Source organism: Miscanthus floridulus, chromosome 16 (assembly GCF_019320115.1).
Source record: "Miscanthus floridulus cultivar M001 chromosome 16, ASM1932011v1, whole genome shotgun sequence".
Classification (NCBI taxonomy): Eukaryota; Viridiplantae; Streptophyta; class Magnoliopsida; order Poales; family Poaceae; genus Miscanthus; species Miscanthus floridulus.
In genome coordinates, this window is record NC_089595.1 from 9,405,516 (window position 1) to 9,424,278 (window position 18,763).

General features: G+C 49.4%; 1 protein-coding gene across 1 annotated transcript; it reads left to right on the forward strand.

Annotated features, from left to right (window-relative positions):
* The first annotated feature begins 16,452 nt into the window (after positions 1–16,452).
* Positions 16,453–17,867, forward strand: LOC136513038 (putative 12-oxophytodienoate reductase 5). Its single transcript, XM_066507039.1, has one exon. The coding sequence runs from the start codon at positions 16,497–16,499 to the stop codon at positions 17,634–17,636; it is 1,140 nt and encodes a 379-aa protein (XP_066363136.1). The 5' UTR covers positions 16,453–16,496; the 3' UTR covers positions 17,637–17,867.
* Positions 17,868–18,763: the final 896 nt, after the last annotated feature.

An 18,763-nucleotide genomic window follows, 5' to 3' on the forward strand; every position in this document is an offset into this window, starting at 1 on the left:
GTGGCATAAGCCTACAGCCACTGAGTTGGGTTCATCCTTCCTTCATAGGGCTTGACTCCGGTGATTTTGAAACCACGAGGCCACTAGAGCGTTCGGACTGCCCTAGTGAACGCAGGGGGCCCTTCCGGGCTACCGGGACCGACATCGGCAGTATTGCCGGCGATGATCGGCTCTAGAGCTGAGTCCGGGTTGCCGTATTCCTGCTCGTACTCCTAGCGACGTCGTACTTCATCTTCATGGTGCCTAAAACATCGTTGGTCGATATGCCGTCGTGCGTCCCAAAGGTTGCTAAGGTGCACTCGGGTGTCCTGTTCGACCTCTTGGTCGTGCCGGCGATGATGCTCAGCGCGGTGGCCTCCAACTCCCCCTTAGGGAGGTGGTGACTGGTCGGCGAAGCAGCTTTGACTGGGGCGGCGATTGGATCTAGGACAAACTGATCGGCGGATCACGCTTGTGGAGCACAAAGGTCTCTGAACTTCTCGGATCTCGTTAACTTGACAGTGTGCCGCTTTAAGCATAGCGGCGACCTTGGCGAGCTCGAGCGTCTGCGGGAGGTGAGCAAGTTCGTTGGCGGCCATGGCCAAATTAGCGCTCAGAGTCTTGAAAACGTCGTGGCCGTCAACGCGGAGGAATTCTTTGTTGAGGTTGCGATGGAGGGGCCTTCCTTGTGAATTGAACTGGTTATCACAAGCGGCCTCAGCCATCGCGATGGCGCATTCGTTATCATGCCGTTGCGCGTGGTTGGCGTTCTTGTTTTCACGGGCAGTGCGTTCGTCGTCTGTTTCGCTGTTCCAGGGGGGGGGGCTATCGATACTGACGTTGAAAATTGCGCCACCCCAGAAAGGCAGGAGAGGAGGTTGCTTGGTGAAGGTCTCGGCAAGGGGCTCGATGGATCCTTGAGATTCAGAGTTCGGATTTTCCTCAAGGATAGTTTGGAGAGATGCTCCGAGACCCCGGCCGGCGTGCAGCATGTTGACGGTTGGTGGAAATTGGTCGGCGAGCTGGTCGGCAAATTTGCCCCTCAGGGCGTCCTGATATGTAGTTGCGGTGTTGGCGAGCCCAAAAGGCAGGGCGGTAGGCCCTGGAGTCTATCGAGCATTGAACGTTGATAGATCAGGATCGGAGGGTGCTCAGTGCTGAACAAGGGTGTCCAGAGCTGACTCGGCAATGGAGAGGCAATCGGCGAGTTTCAGGTCGACCCGATCGATAGATTTGATCAGATCGTCGTTGTTGACATGCCTCCTATGGTAGCAAGGAAGCGAGCGGCAGGTGGCTGATGGAGTCGACCCCAGAAGTGGTTCCAAGATTGGATCTACAGTTGCAGGTACGAGGGTGGTCAGTGTAGAACAGATCTGCACCGGCTCGAGAAGCTCTCCAACTCCGTCGGCGCTGATGACCCACGTGATGGATCCGACCGTGAAGATCTGGTTGGGCTGCGGGTGGGACGAAGAGCCTACAGAAAAACCATCTTGTTCGACAAGAAAACAGCACGCACACCCCTACCTGGCACGCCAACTGTCGATAGAATATCGTCGGTAGTCCACCAAGGGGCACCCCGTGATGGTAGATTGATCGGTAGAGGAGCGTGTAATCAAGAACAAGAAGGCAACAGAGACACACGAGTTATACAGGTTCAGGCCGTCGGTACGACGTAATACCTTACTCCTATGGTCTGTTGGTTTGCATTAGCTATCATATGATTTGCCATGAATTCGTAGGGGGTCCCTGCCCACCTTATATAGTCTGGGGGGCAAGGTTACAAGTCGGTTAGATCTGAGAGATAACCGGAAAGTAATAACAGATTACAAGAAACATGGGGATCGTACATATCCTATCAGATCTCGTAACATCTTCAGGATATCCTCTCCGTGCCTTGCGGGGATCGCTGAGCAGAATCGTGCCCCGCAAGTCTCCTTCTTGCAGGCTGGGCCGCCCCTCGAGGCATAGCCTATGTAACCTACCGTGGGTATCTGGGGTCGTACCCCCACACACACTTTAATATTTTCCTAAATATTCTCCAATCTCCGTATATCGCCATGATGTTTCTCCAAACTATTTTCTCCATGTTTGCTCTCCAAACAATTTTCCGAACCCCTAAACAGTCCTGTTGATGCTCGGATGCCTCCAGAGACGGCCCTATCTCTGGCTCCTCCCTACATGTGCTACGGGCTCCGCGCTCTGCGTTATGGGTGGTCGACAGTGGCTCCTTGGTCACGTATGTTGCTCCTACATGTGCATGGGCTCTGCGCTCGACGTTATGGACTATGGGCTAGCTAGGGCTAGAGACTCAGCTACACACTAACTATTCAGGCGGTTTATATTAAACATAAATATATTTTCATGCCAACTGATCGCCGAACTGCATACGCCGTTTCATCACCATTGCTGATTTTTCTCCTGAGTTTATTTATTTGTACATCATGTACTACCCGTTCTACATGTTTGTATTGCAGGATCATCGTCCAGGTGATCGGACCACCTGGTGCTTGGACTTCTCCACCGATCAACTGGTCGGCCCACTTGGTTCATGGACTCCATCGCCGACCAGTTGATCGGACTATTTGCCAGTCATTTCTACTCAATGTTCACTTCGCCGCCGACCAGTCGACCAGACTGTTCATCGCTTGTGCTTCATCGCCAGCAACACCGGTTACTCCTCGCCCTCGGATTCTTCGTGCTTGAGGACTAAGTGGGCACACTTCACTGCACGGTCGTCGTCAGCTATGTCAGTGCTCAGACCTCGCTGCCTACGCCGGGCACTCCTCGGTGCTCGGACCTCGCCGCCTATGCCAAGGACTCCTCGGTGCTCGGACATCACCGCCTACGCAAGGGACTCCTCGCTCCTCGGTGCTCAATCATCGCTAGCGACACCGGGGACTCCTTGCTCCTCGGTGCTCGGTCATCGCCAACGATGCCGGGGACTCCTCGCTCCTCGGTGCTCGGTCATCACCGCCTATGTCGGGGACTCCTCGCTCCTCGGTGCTCGGCCATCGCCGCCTATGCCAAGGACTCCTCGGTGCTCGGTCATCGCTGTCGACGCCAGGGACTCCTCGCTCCTTGGTGCTCGGACATTGTTGCCTATGCTGGGGACTCCTCGGTGCTCGGTCATCGCCAGCGACACCGGGGACTCCTCGCTCCTCGATGCTCGGTCATCGCCAGCGATGTCAGGGACTCCTCGCTCCTCGGTGCCTGGTCATCGCCGCCTACACTGGGACTCCTCACTCCTCGCACCTCGGTGCTTGGACCTTACTGCCTATGCCGGGGACTCCTCGCTCCTCAGTGCTCGGTCATCACCAGCCATGTCGGGGACTCCTCGCTCCTTGGTGCTCGGTCATTGCCAGCGACACTGGGGACTCCTCACTCCTCGGTGCTCGGTCATCGCCAGTGACGCCGGGGACTCCTCGCTCCTCGGTGCTCAGACATCGCCGCCTACGCCAGGGACTCCTCGCTCCTCGGTGCTCGGTCATCACCAGCAACACAAGGGACTCCTCGCTCCTTGGTGCTCAGACGTCATCGCCTACGCCGGGGACTCCTCGCTCCTCGGTGCTTGGTCATCGCCAGCGACGCCAGGGACTCCTCGCTCCTCGGTGCTCGATCATCACCGCCTACATCGGGGACACCTCGCTCCTCAGTGCTCGGTCATTGTCGCATACGCCGAGGACTCCTCGCTCCTTGCTCCTCAGTGCTCGGTCATCGCCACCGACGCCGGGGACTCCTCACTCTTCGGTGCTCGGACATCGCCGCCTACGTCGGGGTCTCCTCGGTGCTCGGACATCACCGCCTATGCCAGGGACTCCTCGCTCCTCGGTGCTTGGTCATCGCCAGTGACGCTGGGGACTCCTCGCTCCTCGGTGCTCGGTCATCACTAGCGATGCCGGGGACTCCTCGCTCCTCGGTGCTCGGTCATCGCCGCCTATGCCAAGGACTCCTCGCTCCTCGGTGCTCGATCATCGCTAGTGACGCCGAGGACTCCTCTCTCCTCGGTGCTCAGACATCACCATCGACGTCGGGGACTCCTCGCTCCTCGGTGCTCGGTCATAACCAGCGACGCCAGAGACTCCTCGCTCCTCGGTGCTTGATCATCGCCAGCGACGCCAGGGACTCCTCGCTCCTCAGTGCTTGGTCATCGCCACCTATGTCAGGGACTCCTCGCTCCTCGGTGCTCCATCATCACCGCCTACGCCGGGGACTCCACGCTCCTTGCTCCTCGTGCTTGATCATCGCCGCCGATGCTAGGGACTCCTCAGTGCTTGGATGTCACCGCCTACGCCGGGGACTCCTCGCTCCTCGGTGCTCGATCATCGCCAGCGACGCTGGGGACTCCTTGCTCCTCGGTGCTCGGTCATCGCCAGCGACGCTGGGGACTCCTCGCTCCTCGGTGCTCGGTCATCGCCGCCTACGCTGGGGACTCCTCGTTCCTCGATGCTCGGTCATCGCTAGCAATGCCGGGGACTCCTCACTCCTCGGTGCTCGAACATCGCCGTTGACATCAGGGACCCTCGCTCCCTGCTCCTCGGTGCTCGAACATCACCGCCTACGCCGGGGGACTCCTCGCTCCTCGGTACTCGGTCATTGTCAGCGATGCCGGGGACTCCTCGCTCCTTAGTGCTCGGTCATCGCCAGCGACGCTGGGGACTCCTCGCTCCTCGGTGCTCGGTCATCGCCGCCTACGCCGGGGACTCCTCGTTCCTCGATGCTCGGTCATCGCTAGCAACGCCGGGGACTCCTCGCTCCTCGGTGCTCGAACATCGCTGTTGACATCAGGGACCCTCGCTCCCTGCTCCTCGGTGCTTGAACATCGCCGCCTACGCTGGGGACTCCTCACTCCTCGGTACTCGGTCATCGTCAGCGATGCCGGGGACTCCTCGCTCCTTGGTGCTTGGACATTGCCACCTACACTAGGGACTCCTCGCTCCTCGGTGCTCGGTCATCGCCAGCAACACCAGGGACTCCTTGCTCCTCGGTGCTCGGACATCGCCGGCTACACCGGGGACTCCTCGGCACTCGGATCTTGTTATGTCTCGTCGGTGTGCTATCAAGCTGCTCCATGCTATTCGGATTAGGGTAATGATCTTAGGCAGCACATCTGGGGTCTTGATACACGCATGTTAGACGATGTCGGCAAGCTTTCAGACTTCTTTGACCCTGCTATAAGATTCATTCTTCATCTTCCAGCAGGCTTGGGGACTAAGTGGGCACACTTCACCTTGCGGTGAATGTGCTTGTTCTCATCTCGAGGCTACGCCCAAGGACTGGCTGCCTACTTGGCCGGTCTTCTACTTTCTGACCCTGGCACCATATGACTACGTCACCTACTGTCAGGCTCGGGGACTAGTTGTGGGGGTATGGCCCCCAAGACTTGGGCTGCGCCCCTAGGGGTGGCCCAGCCCACCAGGTTAAGGCGTGCACCGCAAGGCATTGTATAGTACCAAATAGGCTACTTTACTTATAACCCTACCTCCTCTAGAGTATATAAGGAGAGGTAGGGGTCCCCTAGCGGATAGGATCTATCAGATCGGATCTACATACAGATCAATACAATACACCAAAGACATAGGACATAGGGTATTACATCGATCAGATGCCCCGAACCTGTCTAAATCGATTTCTCTGCGCCTTGTGTCACCATCCGATTCCTGATTACGCACACCCCCACCAACAAATCTACCATCATGGGATACCCCTCGGTGGACTGCCGAGCAAATTCTGTCGACAGCTACCCTCATCAGCGGGTTCAAGCATCTTTTTAGCTCTTCTGCTCTCAGTCGATATGCTCAGGCATAATTTTAGCCATTTTGCTTTTTGGTTCGGGTGTTAGCTTATTAGCTACCCTCATCGGTGGGCTCAAGCATCTTTTTAGCTCTTTTGCTCTCAACCGGTATGCTCAGTGAAAACAACTTGGAAAAAGTCGTAATAAGGCATATGTTGTCGAGGAACACCATCTTTATTGATCTTGAACGTTTACATGCTTAGTGAAAACGATTAGGGGAAAGCCATAATAATACATATGTTGTCGAGGAACACCATCTTTATTGATCATGAATGTTCATCTCTTGTGGCTTGTATATATATTCTTTCCTGAGTAGTTTTCATGCGTAGAATCTTCTTAGTTGGCTGATGTGCCATGTATTGTTGACTTCTTTTCCATCTTCAGTTATCAACTTGTACGTGCCTGGTCTGGTGACTTTTGTGACAGTAAAAGGACCTTCCCATGGATTGAGTAGTTTATGGCGTCCCTCAGTTTTTTGTATTCTTCTTAGTACTAGGTCTTCGATTTGGAGTGATCAAGGCTGGGTATTCTTGTTGTAGTGGCGTCTTAAACCTTGGAGGTATCTAGCTGATTGAAGGGTATCGTTTACTCTAACTTCTTTTGTACTGTCGAGTTCTAATCTCCGGGTGTGTTCTGCTTCTCCTTCGTCATATTGTTCTATCCTTGGTGACGTCCAGATCAAGTCGGCAGGTAGTACGGCTTCTGATCCATAAACTAGGAAGAAAGGTGAGTATCTGGTGGCTCTGCTTATTTGAGTTCGTAGCCCCCATACTACTTTGGGTAATTCTTCAATCCATTTGGATCCATAGTCCACTAGTTCTTCATACAATCTTAGTTTTAATCCGGCTAGTATGAGTCCATTGGCCCTTTCTACCTATCCGTTGGCTTCTAGATGTGCGACTGATGCGTAATCTATGCTGAAGCCGCAATCCTGTGCCCAACTTTGGAATTCTTTCACTGTAAAGGGAGAACACAAATCTGTGATGATTCGATTGGGCATACCGAAGCAGTGCATAATGTCTTGGATGAACTCGACTGCTTTGGCTGCACTGTATTTTGCGAGTGGTTTGTATTCAATCCACTTGGTGAACTTGTCAATTGCTACAAAGATGTACTCGAAACCGCCCTTTGCTTTCTTGAGAGGTCCTACTTGATCCAGCCCCTAGCAGGAGAAAGGCCAAGCGGGAGGGATGTAGATGAGATTGTGAGCTGGTACATGAGCTTGTCTTGCGAATATTTGACAACCTTTGCATTTTCTGATGAGTTCTTCTGCATCTTTTGAAGCAGTTGGCCAGTAGAATCTGGTGCGGAATGCTTTACCGACTAGTGTTCTTGAAGCGGCATGATTTCCACAGCAACCTGAGTGTATTTCATCTAAGATCTCTTTGCCTTTTTCAAACAAGACACATTTTGGGAGTACTCTTGATGATGCGGCTCTTCTGTATAGCTTGTCCCCTACTAGGATGTAGTTCTTGCTTTTGCGAACAACTCGAGTAGCCTCTACTTTATCCGCTAGCAACTTATTCTCTTTGATATAATCGATAAAAACCTGGGTCCATGAGGTGGTGATTACCAAAATCTGGGTGCCTTTAGCTAGGAGTTCAGGGGTTATCTCACTGGGTTGTTTCATAGAGGGAGCTGATAACTCCTCTATGAATATGCTGGGTGGGACCTTTGTCCTGTCCGATCCGAGCTTGGCTAGGACGTCTGCTGCGATATTAGAATCGCGCAGGACATGTAGAATTTCCAATCCTTGAAAATGTTTTTCAAGTTTTTGTATTTCAGCATAGTAAGCGCCCATGTTTTCTTTGGTGCAGTCCCAATCTTTGTTGACTTGGTTGCTGACTACTGTTGAATTGACGTATACGAGTAATCGCTTGATTTTGAGGGTAATTGCTACTCGGAGGCCGTGGATGAGGGCTTCGTATTCTGTTTCATTGTTTGTAGCTTGCCATAATATCTGAAGGACATATTTGAGTTGTTTTCTGTCTGGAGAAATGAAGAGAACGCCTGCACCGGCTCCACCTAGCTTGAGCAATCCATCAAAGTACATCTTCCAATGGTCAAGGATGGTATTTCACATGGGTTGTTGAATTTATGTCCACTCGGCAACACAATCATCAAGGGCTTGAGATTTAATTGCCTTTCGTGGGGGTGAAATCGATATTGAGAGCACCAAGTTCAACTGCCCACTTAGATATGCACCCTGTTGCATCTTTATTGTGTAGGATGTCTCTGAGTGGGAAATTTGTCACCACGGTAATCTTGTGGCTTTCAAAATAGTGGTGAAGCTTGCGTGAGGTGATCAGGAGGGCATAGAGTAGTTTTTGCACATGCAGGTACCAGATTTTTTATTCTGATAGTACTTCGCTGATGTAGTATACGGGGCATTGTACTTTATATATGCGCCCTTCTTCTTCTCTTTCTACGACTATCGCTGTGCTGATCACAGTAGAAGTTGCCACAATGTACAACATCATGTCTTTGTATTTCTTTAGAGGTGTGAGAATGGGTGAGGAGGTGAGGTATGCCTTAAGTCTTTTGAAAGCTTCGTTGGCTTCTTCTGTCCACTCGAACTTATCTATCTTCTTTAGTAGTTTAAAGAAAGGTAACCCTTTTTCACCGAGTCTTGATATGAAACGATTGAGGGCCGCCATGCAGCCTATTAGTTTCTGCACATCTTTGACACTTTGAGGAGGGCCCATCTCTATTCTGGCTCGAATTTGCTTGGCGCTGGCTTCGATTCCATGATGACTGACCAAGAATTCGAGTAGTTGTCCTGAGGGAACTCCGAATACACACTTGTTTGGGTTCAATTTCCACCTCCACCTTTTCAGGTTTTCGAAGGTTTGCTTTAAGTCTTCAATTAGTGTGTCTGGGTTCTTTGTTTTTACTACTACGTCATCCACGTATGCCTCTACGTTATCACCAGTCTGATCACCAAGGCATGTTTGGATAGCTCTTTGGTATGTGGCACCAGCATTCTTGAGTCCAAATGACATGGTCTTGTAACAGTAGGCATCGAACGGAGTGATGAAAGATGTTTTGCTCTGGTCTTGTTCCTTTAATGCGATCTGGTGATATCCTGAATAGCAATCAAGAAAGGATAATAGGGCTAATCCTGCTGTTGAATCAACTATCTAATCAATGCATGGTACCCCGAATGGATCTTTTGGACAGTGTTTGTTGAGATCTGTATAGTCGATGCACATGCGTCACTCGTCCGTATTCTTTTTTTGTACTAGAACTGGGTTTGCTAGCCAGTCTAGATGAAGGATTTCTCTGATGAATCCAGCTACCATTAGCTTAGTGATTTCTTTTTTAATTGATGCCTTCTTGTTTGGTGAGAATCGTCGTAGCCATTGCTTCACAGGCTTGGAGCCTTCATTGATATCAATTCTGTGCTCAGCCAACTCTCTTGGGACACCTGGCATGTCGGCCGGCTTCCAAGCGAAGATATCTTTGTTGTCCCGAAGAAAGTTGGTGAGCGTGAGTTCCTATTTTGCCGAGAGGAGGGCGTTGATGGTTGCCGTCTTGGAGGGATCACTGGTGCCCAGGTCGATTTGCTTGACGTCGGCTTCTTTTGGTGGTGCGAGGATGCTGGGCTTTTTTGCTGGTATCTCTAGTTCTTCTGGGCTCATTTCTACGACAATAGTGGCTATTTCTTTTCTACCATTGGCGGTTTGTGCTTTGGCTACAATTTGAATTGCCTAAACATCGCAATCAAAAGTGCGCTTCAAATCACTTCGAAGGGAAAGGACATCGTTAGGCCCTGGCATCTTAAGCAATAGGTACGGATAATGCGGTATCGCCATGAATTTTGCTAGTGCTGGGTGCCCGAGGATTGCGTGATATGATGAATCGAAGTCTGCAACTTCAAACTTGATGAACTTTGTTCGGTAGTTTCAGGGAGTTCCAAAAGTAACTGGCAGAGTGATTTGTCCAAGCAGCATGGCTGCCTTGCCGGGTACTATCCCATAAAAAGGGGTGCTCATTGGTGTAATCATCCCGGCGAGTTGTAGTCCTATCTTCCTTAGTGTTTCTGAAAAAATAATGTTGAGTCCGGCTCCCCCAACGATTAGTACTTTTGTGACAGTCATACCAGCGATAGTTGGATCTAGAAATAGTGGGTAATGGCATGTGTTTCCTATGCTAGTCCATTGGTCTTCTCTTGAAAACTGGATTGGATACTGTGACCAATTGAGATATCTTGGAGTAGTCGGTTCTGCTGCCATGATGGTTCGTAGAACTAGCTTTTCTTGATGTTTGCTTCTGGAATCTAGGGCCCTAGCGAAGATCACTGCTACTGTCCCCCTGGATTTTTGGAATCCCTTGTCTTCCTGGTTGTCTTCAACTTTTTTCTAATTGTCTTCTTTAGTGTTTACCTTATTACTTTTTCTTGTGTATCGGTCGTTGAAGGTGTAGCAATTTCTGATGGTGTGATTTCCTTTAGGGTGCCAGATGCAATGCATGTTTTCAATCTTGTCATACCTTTTGGGTTTGGAAAACTTCCTTGATTTATTAGCCACTGCTACGGTGTTATCTAGTCCACGTTTTCTTTTCTAATGTCTGATATTTTGATGATTTCGCTTGTCCGAGTTGTCTTGGTTGTTTCTATCTGGGAACCTTTCTCGTGTCTTCTCCGCTGCAGTAATCATCTTTTCTACTGTGCGTCTAAATTCTTCATTGTTTCTCAGGTTTTCTTTGCAGAAGTCCTGAAATTGCCACCTAGCCATGATTCCATGAGAGAAAGCTTCGATTACTTCTCGTTCGGTGATGTCATGTACTTGAGCACGTAGTTCGCCAAATCATCGATAGTAATTTCTAAGACTTTCGCCCCCTTTCTGCTTGAGTCCTTTTAATTCTGCGTGGGTGATGGGGTGTGTAATGATACCCGCAAAATTTTAACAGAAAACTCTTTGCAAGTCCTCCCAATTTCTGATTGACCCTGGATTTAATTTGTCGAACCATTGGAGGGGCATAGTTTCTAGGGCCATGGGAAAGAACAAGGTTTTGATATCGTCGTCTCCTCCGGCTAGCTCAATCAACTGCGAGTAAATCCTGAGCCACTGCCTTGGTTCGATCTTGCCATCATATTTAGAGTGGTTGGATGGCTTGAACTTGTGAGGTAGTCGTATTGAAGCAAGTCTGTTTGCAAAACAGGGGAATCTATCATGCGTTCCGGCTTCTGTGTATTCTGATTCAGCACCTCCTTCTAGCCAACTGTTGTCTTGATGAGAGTAGTTAGTTATGCGGGGCTATCTAAATAGGTACTTTGCTTCTGGTCTTTCTTGGTTGTTCAACTCGGTAGTTTTGACTATGGTCCCTTCTACTTTCTCTGTTATGACTTCCACTTGGTCCGAGTCTCTCGAAAGCGGAATTCCTTTGATTTTGATCTTCCTGTCTATGAGATGTTGACCTGGAGGTAGTCTTGAGTGCGTCTCTCCATTGTGTACCCTTAGTGTTGTTGACCAGAGAAGGTCCCGGAGCTGTTCTTGTTTTTCACTAGGAAGAGATGTTGCTCCGAGTTCTTCTAGTGCTTCTCGGATCATATTGTAGGGTGTATTCGCCACGCGTCTTTCTTCAACTTCTTGTTCTGATTTTCTTCTATTGTACTCGGCTAGATCTGACTCATATTTGACCCAAGCTTCCTTGTGCTGCCTAGCACGGCGTTGGCGTCCTTGTTTCAATTTGTTTCTCCTTTCTCTGGCTTGCTTCTAATTTTTGGTCTCACCATCGTGCCCCTAGATGAAGGGTGATATGTTGGACTCAGATTCATCCGATGACTTGATGTCGGGTGCTTCTGGGGGGACCAATGGTGATCGAGGACGGCGAACCATGAATACTTCTCATGCGTGAATTATTCTGTTATCAGCATTGGTTTCCACACTATCGTAGTCATTGATAACTTTAGTAGAGGCTTCAAGGTCGCAGATCGAGTCTCCTTCTTAGTAGGGTAGAATTGTTGTTGTCGTCGTGCCGACTAGTTGGGTACCGCTATCCTCAGGAACAGAACCTGGCCAGTGGACGATGCAGTCTTGAGATATTATAGTTAGTACGAGGCCTTCCTGAGCTCCTTTCAGTGGCATTCTAAACACCAGATCAAGGGATCCTTTAGCCCGTGCCTGATAAGATTTTGCCATGTTGTGAAGTCTGAATGGAAAAGGACCCGATTTCTTGAAAGGACTCTGAGTGTACTCCAAGTTGTATTCTTGATAGGCCGAAGTTGCGTTCTAGAATCCTGTCGAAAAAGAACTTGGTATCTCGAAAGAACTCGGGTAAGACTCCATCTCAGATGTGGAGCCTGAGTTTGAGTCGGATGCGCAAAGCCGCGAAATCTGAGTTGGATCGGACATCACGAGCTGCGCGAATCTTCTGGCGAGTTGATCTGTCGTAGTCGTCGAAATAGAAAGGTCTTCATGGTGATCCGAATCTTCGAAGAGGCGGCTTTGGAGCTTGCCATCGTTGCCTGCCTCGCAGATCCATGAACCGAAGATGAAGGTTGATCCCGTTGAGAAGATCATGTTGTCGAGGTCCGTCGAGCTCTCGAATGCAAATTCGCAAAAAGCCCCTACCTGACACGCTAGCTGTCGATGTTTTACCACCGATAGCCTGCCACGGGGGTACCCGGGGCAGTTTGTTCAGGCTTCAGCGTATGCAGAACTCGACGGTAAACGCAAGCGACATTCGACTTATCCTAGTTCGGGCCCTCGACCGTGATCGAGTAATAGCCCTACGTCCAGTCGACGTTAGCCTTTGCGTTGGATTGATTGTAAAGTATTGTGTTGTCTAAGTCCCTTCTCCAGGAACTCCGCCCTCCTTTATATAGTTAGGAGGCCAGAGTCCTAGTCGGTTTACAATGAGAGTTCCTAGTAGGATTACAGAATAATACTACTACTAAGATTACATGAAAAGAATTCTAGTTAGACTAGATCTTCTCCCTTCCCTGTGGGGTATCCCGTGGGTCCCGTATCGACACTAAGTCATCATCCTTCGCCAGAATGCGTTCTTCAAAGATACTACCAAAGGAAGATTTTAATGTTTAATAGGGGTTCTAGTTTCCATAGTCTTTTGTTGATATTAAGGACACCAGAGTGTATTAGCGCAAGATAAGGGTGATTTCGTTCAGAACTATTCGTTTGGATGTAGGTTTTTCCAGTTAAACAAATCTTTTTTTCAACAAAAAAAGAATTATATTAGATAATAGCTAGATACATCAATACGTTACAGAGCACTCAGAAACTAATTTTCATCTAAATTGTATCCACGCTGTGACTAGCTACAGATCTCAAAACTGAACCTGTACAACGCTTTACAGTATGGATGACCGCACAGACAAACACTCCACAAAAGGCCTGAGAACAAATGCCCAACGAACGACGCCCAACATTCATGTAGACGGAGTTGAAAAACTTCTTTTTTTGGTATCTTCCTTCTTCTTTCTGTCACCAAGGAATGAGGAAGACTGATCTAAAACTTATTCTCCCTAGTCCTTCATTGTGACCAGAACTAACCACAATAAAGCGGAGAAGAGACCCAAGAAAATTATTTCATGGCGGCGTCACCATCACAGCCTTGATGTTGCCGTCCAAAAATAAAAGTCTTCATGCCGTCATACCGGTGAGGATGCTGACACTGTAGTTGTCGTCCTCCATCTTAAACGGAGCCGCCATAGAGAAAACGATTCCACCCTGTCCTCTCGCCGTCGCTGAAGTGGAGGAGGAGGAGATAAATCCCAAAACCAGGCATGGAGAGACCTAACGCTAAGGACTCGATCTACTAGAAAAAAACTTATTAAAAGCGATAGATCCTCACTCCCTCCGGCCTCAGGTGATATGCCGGAGGGGAGGGAGGCGCTCCCTAGTTAAATCTTTTTTAACCAGAAATTATGGTATATGAAGCCCTAACAGGGAAACATTTTCTATTAGAAAGGAAAATTATGGGATGAAGTCATGATCCAAAAAATACCTGCTTCTGAAAAAAGAAGCTTCTGATCTCCACCTCTTTATTTGGCTTTTTTGGAAGAAAAAACAGCTTGCAAAAGTCCAACTAAAGACACCCATAATGTCAGTGGATGATTTGGTCGCTACACCTTGCTCGTTTGTTTTCGATTTTGGCCGCTGTGGCTGCACTGCAGGAATACACCTGCGTGGCACTCAGTAGTACTACCTCTGTCCCGAAAAGGATGAAACTATGGTACGCATATAAGTTAATGTATTTCACGTTTAACCAAGTTTCTAGTAAATAGTATTCACATGTATGACTTAAAATCAATTTATTACAAAAATACATTTCGTAATTAATCTAATAATATTTATTTGATATTATAAATATTTATATTTTTTTATTTATAATTGGTTATACTAAAATATGATATTGTTCTAGAATTTTAAATTTTTTTTTTGACACGGAGGGAGTACTGTGGAGCCGCAGCCGAAGCTGCACCAGACAAGTGTAGGCTCTGCTTTCGATGCAAATTTTTTTTTGGTTTTTCTTTACATGAAGATATATGTTTGCAAAAAAAGAAAGAAAGAAAGAAAAAAAAACAGTAAAAATGTGGCTCTTTCTCCGTGTCATATGCCGCGAATTGATGGAAGGAAATTATATATTGTATAATGATTGCAGCTCATGTTCTTCAGCAGCAGTAGACGAATTATATATTGTATAATGATTGCAGCTCATGTTCTTCAATTAAGCACTCCATGATATATAAAAACAATTTACACGTATATAATCCTATGATATGATAAATCCAACAAGTTCAGTGCCACGGTTGAAAGCATGACAGCCCCTAATTCAGTTTTGTCGATTAATGATGACATAATAATTGTGACCAACGTGTGTTTTACAGAGGCATTATTATACTACCTAAAAGTAGCTGCTTCTGAAAAACCAGTTTTTGATTTCCACCTATTTAGTTGGCTTTTGACTTTTTAGAAGCAAAAACGGCTACCAAAAGCCTAACTAAAGACACCCTTATATAATGTCGATAGATGATTTGGTTTCTACAATTGCTTCACAAGTCTTTTTCTGGATCTTGGCCGAGAATAATCAGGCTGGGCATTCGGTTTAAACCGATGCTTCGGTTCGGTTTATTCAGTTCCTCAGAATTTCGGTTTTCAAGAATGAGGAGCCGATCAGTTAATCAGAGAATGCAAAACCAACCATTTCAGTTTCGATTTTTTCCATTGGTTTTTCAGTTTGAACCAAGAAAACCGAGCCTACCTCCACTGCCTCGCATCCGCGACGCGTGGAACTCCGCCTCGAGCAACGGATGCACCGCCGGCGCCACCTTCCTTTCGTGCAGCACCGCCACCGCCACCTGCTCGCATCAGTGACGCGCCGTGAGGCAGCCGCATGGCACAGCCACCAAGCATGCCTCCGCGGCTCTTCCTTATGCCGAGCCTGGGCCGCTGCAGCTCACAGCAGTTGCGTCTATGCGCCTCGCCTCGCCCGCTGTCACTTCCGCGCTCTGCCAGACCGCCTCCCAGTCACGCCGCCGCCAGGTTTTAGGGTTTCAGATGGGGAGTCACCGAGTTGGGTGGGAGAGAGAGGGACTCGGATCTGAGACGGGGTGAGGGAGAGGGAGTTGGACAGGAGAGGCCTCAGGCCTGCCTAGAGCGGTGCGTTGTGGGCCTTGGTGGGCTGCATCTAAGATTGGGGAAGCGAAGATTGTTGCTAACTTCGGTTCCACGGTTGTTCGGTTCCACTTGAGTCAAAAACCGACACCGTAGCCGAACACCGAAGTTCCCAGAATCCAAAACCGAAGCCGAAATGAAAAAACGAAAAACCGACAGTTCGGTTCAATTCGGTTCGGGGTTCGGTTTTCGGTCTCAATGTGCCTCGGCTAAGGGAACAAGCTCTTGGAGTCGTCACAATCACAAATGGTGTTTGTAAATGAAAGGTCTAGGCTTCGTTTTCGATGTAATTTCCTTTTTTTCTCTTTAACGGAAAGAAATACGTGAAGATATATGGTTAGGAAAAAGAAAAGGAAAAAAGAAAACAGAAAAAACAGAGTTTTCTCCGTATCATATGCCGCGAATTGAAGGAACCTTCTTTGCGGTGGCATCGTCAGGGGTGGCGTCACCGTGGACAATATTATATTATATTGTACTAAAATAATTGCAGCTCATGTTCTTCAGCGGCCGACGAATTACATATTACTATATATATAGTAGTGTTCCGAAAATATCTGATCTTAGACTGTCTCCAATAATAATGGTTACATAAAATATAAGATCTATTTTATATTTAGGTAACGCTATAGGTAAAAAGTTCAATACTTATTTTTAGTTTTCTCCAATAATAAGACCAAAAGAGAACCCTTTCTGCAAATAGATCTATAGGAGAGAGGATACTCGGAATTAGATTATACTCTCTTCTAACACCTAAAACAGGTCTTCCACGCAGGGTGTTAGTTCGTTGCTGGCATTTTTTTTATCATGTTCATAGCCGCCGGCTGTCTCCTGTCGTTGCTGGCATTTTTTTTTTATCACCTAAAATACTTATTTTGAATTGGAAGCAGCAGCTGCCTGCCTTCTTCCTTTCCTTTCCTGCCGCACAATAATTATACAATAATAATAGAGCAGAGTGTGGTCGATAATCACTTGCACTCCCCACTCTATAAATGGGTCTACTTCGCTCCATTTCTCCTCGCTCACTCATCGCGTCAGCTGCTACAAAGAAATTAAAGCACATTAGACCACACCAGTCACCACCCATAGCCATGGAGCTGGCTAACAACAACGCCATTCCTCTGCTGACCCCCTACAAGATGGGCGAGTTCCAGCTCAACCACCGGGTGGTGCTGGCGCCGCTGACGCGGCAGCGCTCCTACGGCAATGTGCCGCAGCCGCACGCCGCCGTCTACTACGCGCAGCGCGCCACCCGTGGCGGGCTCCTCATCACGGAGGCGACGGGCGTCTCCGACACGGCGCAGGGCTACAAGGACACCCCCGGGGTGTGGACGCCCGAGCAGGTACGCGCGTGGCGGCCCATCGTGGACGCCGTCCACGCGAAAGGCGCCGTCTTCTTCTGCCAGCTCTGGCACGTCGGCCGCGTCTCCACCACCGCGTTCCAGCCCGGCGGCGCCGCGCCCATCTCCAGCACCGACCGCGGCGTGTCCCCGCAGGTCAGCAACGACGGGCACGTCGAGGAGTTCTCCCCGCCGCGGCGGCTGGAGGCGAGCGAGATCCCGGGTATCGTCGACGACTTCCGCCTTGCGGCGCGCAACGCGATCGACGCCGGCTTCGACGGCGTCGAGGTCCACGCCGCGTACGGGTACATCATCGAGCAGTTCCTCAAGGACAGCGCCAACGACCGGGACGACGAGTACGGGGGGTCGCTCCCCAACCGCTGCCGCTTCGCGCTCGAGGTCGTCCGCGCCGTGGCCGGCGAGGTCGGCGCGGGCCGCGTCGGCGTCCGCCTGTCCCCGTTCACGGACTTCATGGACTGCCACGACTCTGATCCGGTGGCCCTGGCGGGGTACCTGGTGGACAGGCTCAGCGACGTCGGCGTGCTCTACTGCCACATGATCGAGCCCCGGATGGCCATCGTCGACGGGCGCCGGCAGATCCCGCACCGCCTCCGGCCGTTCAGGGACGCGTTCCGGGGCACCTTCATTGCCGCCGGCGGGTACGACAGGGCGGAGGGGAACAAGGTGGTGGAGGAAGGGTACACGGACCTCGTCTCCTACGGCAGGCTGTTCCTGGCCAACCCGGACCTGCCCCGGAGGCTCCGCCTCCCCGACGCGCCGCTCAACAAGTACGACCGCACCACCTTCTACACCTCCGACCCCGTCGTCGGATACACCGACTACCCATTCCTCGACGACGACGATGCCGCCGCCGCCGACGCTGACAAATAAACGATCTATCTATATCATCGCCGATGCCGCGCCACCCTCCCCATGCATCGATCCTGTGTTGCTCTTCAAATTTCAATTCCACCTTGCTGCCTCGATCTTGTTGTGCTCTGTATATGCTTCCTCCCCGTCCCTGCTGTATTCAGCCAATTTATACATGGCAGGCAGGCAGGAGGTGCAAATAAAATTAAGCTTAACCTGCCCAGTAATTTTCCAAGGGAATTATTAATTATTTCAGGCAGAGAAATGGGAACCAATTGACACTCCTTTTTTTCCCCTCCAAAGTCCAAACTAGGTGGCCAGTTTTTTCCTCCAGCAACTCAGTTTATTTTCCCAAACAGAAAAAAGGTGTTGGAAGCATCAGGGAAACGGAGCAAAATTCGAAAAACAGAAGAAAAGAAAGAAAGAAATCAGCTGAGGGAAATGGGCCACATGGACACGCACCTTTTGTCAGTGCTTGTTGGCACGTTCGGGCTAAACAAATGGCTGCCTACTGGCTAAACAAATTAGGGCCCATTTCAGCTTTCTTTGTCCATGAAAAATGTTGCCTGCGTTGGGCAATTTGATTGATGATGGATACCATTACACGGCAATCATGATCCAGAGATACTGAAACCTAGAACAACAAGAATGAATCGCATATAGTGCTTTCCGACCTTAAAATCTTGTATCAATGAAGAGGAAGATACAAAACTATGAGTACACTCTTTCAAGCCCATATATTTTGTGGAGGAACCTGTCCACCCCAATTTAAGTCATGAGTGCTCACACCTTCCTAAATTTGTTTCAGAATTTGGCGACGTTAGTTGTTCTTTTAGCGGTAGATGTCGTGCTTGTCGACAGCAAGGTGTGTCAATGGTCTCAGAAGCGCATGGTCAACATATTATTATTAGGTGTGGACTTTTTGTAATGTAGCCCCTATGTATACGTAGCATATCAATTTAGGACTGAATCCACTAACTTATCCCTTGACATGTACCTTGGCCATCTACAACCCAACGCCTCAATGCAAAATCCAGTGCTACCACCATCTTCTCTGCAGGCGCCGTCACTGCATGCTCTCTACCTTAACCCTAGGCTTAATCTTTGTAAGCCCATGCACCCCCAAGTACCTACTATGATGTCGGTCA

Coding starts and splice junctions, on each gene's coding strand:
- LOC136513038 (XM_066507039.1), top strand. CDS start 16,497: ATGGAGCTGGCTAACAACAACGCCATTCCTCTGCTGACCCCCTACAAG.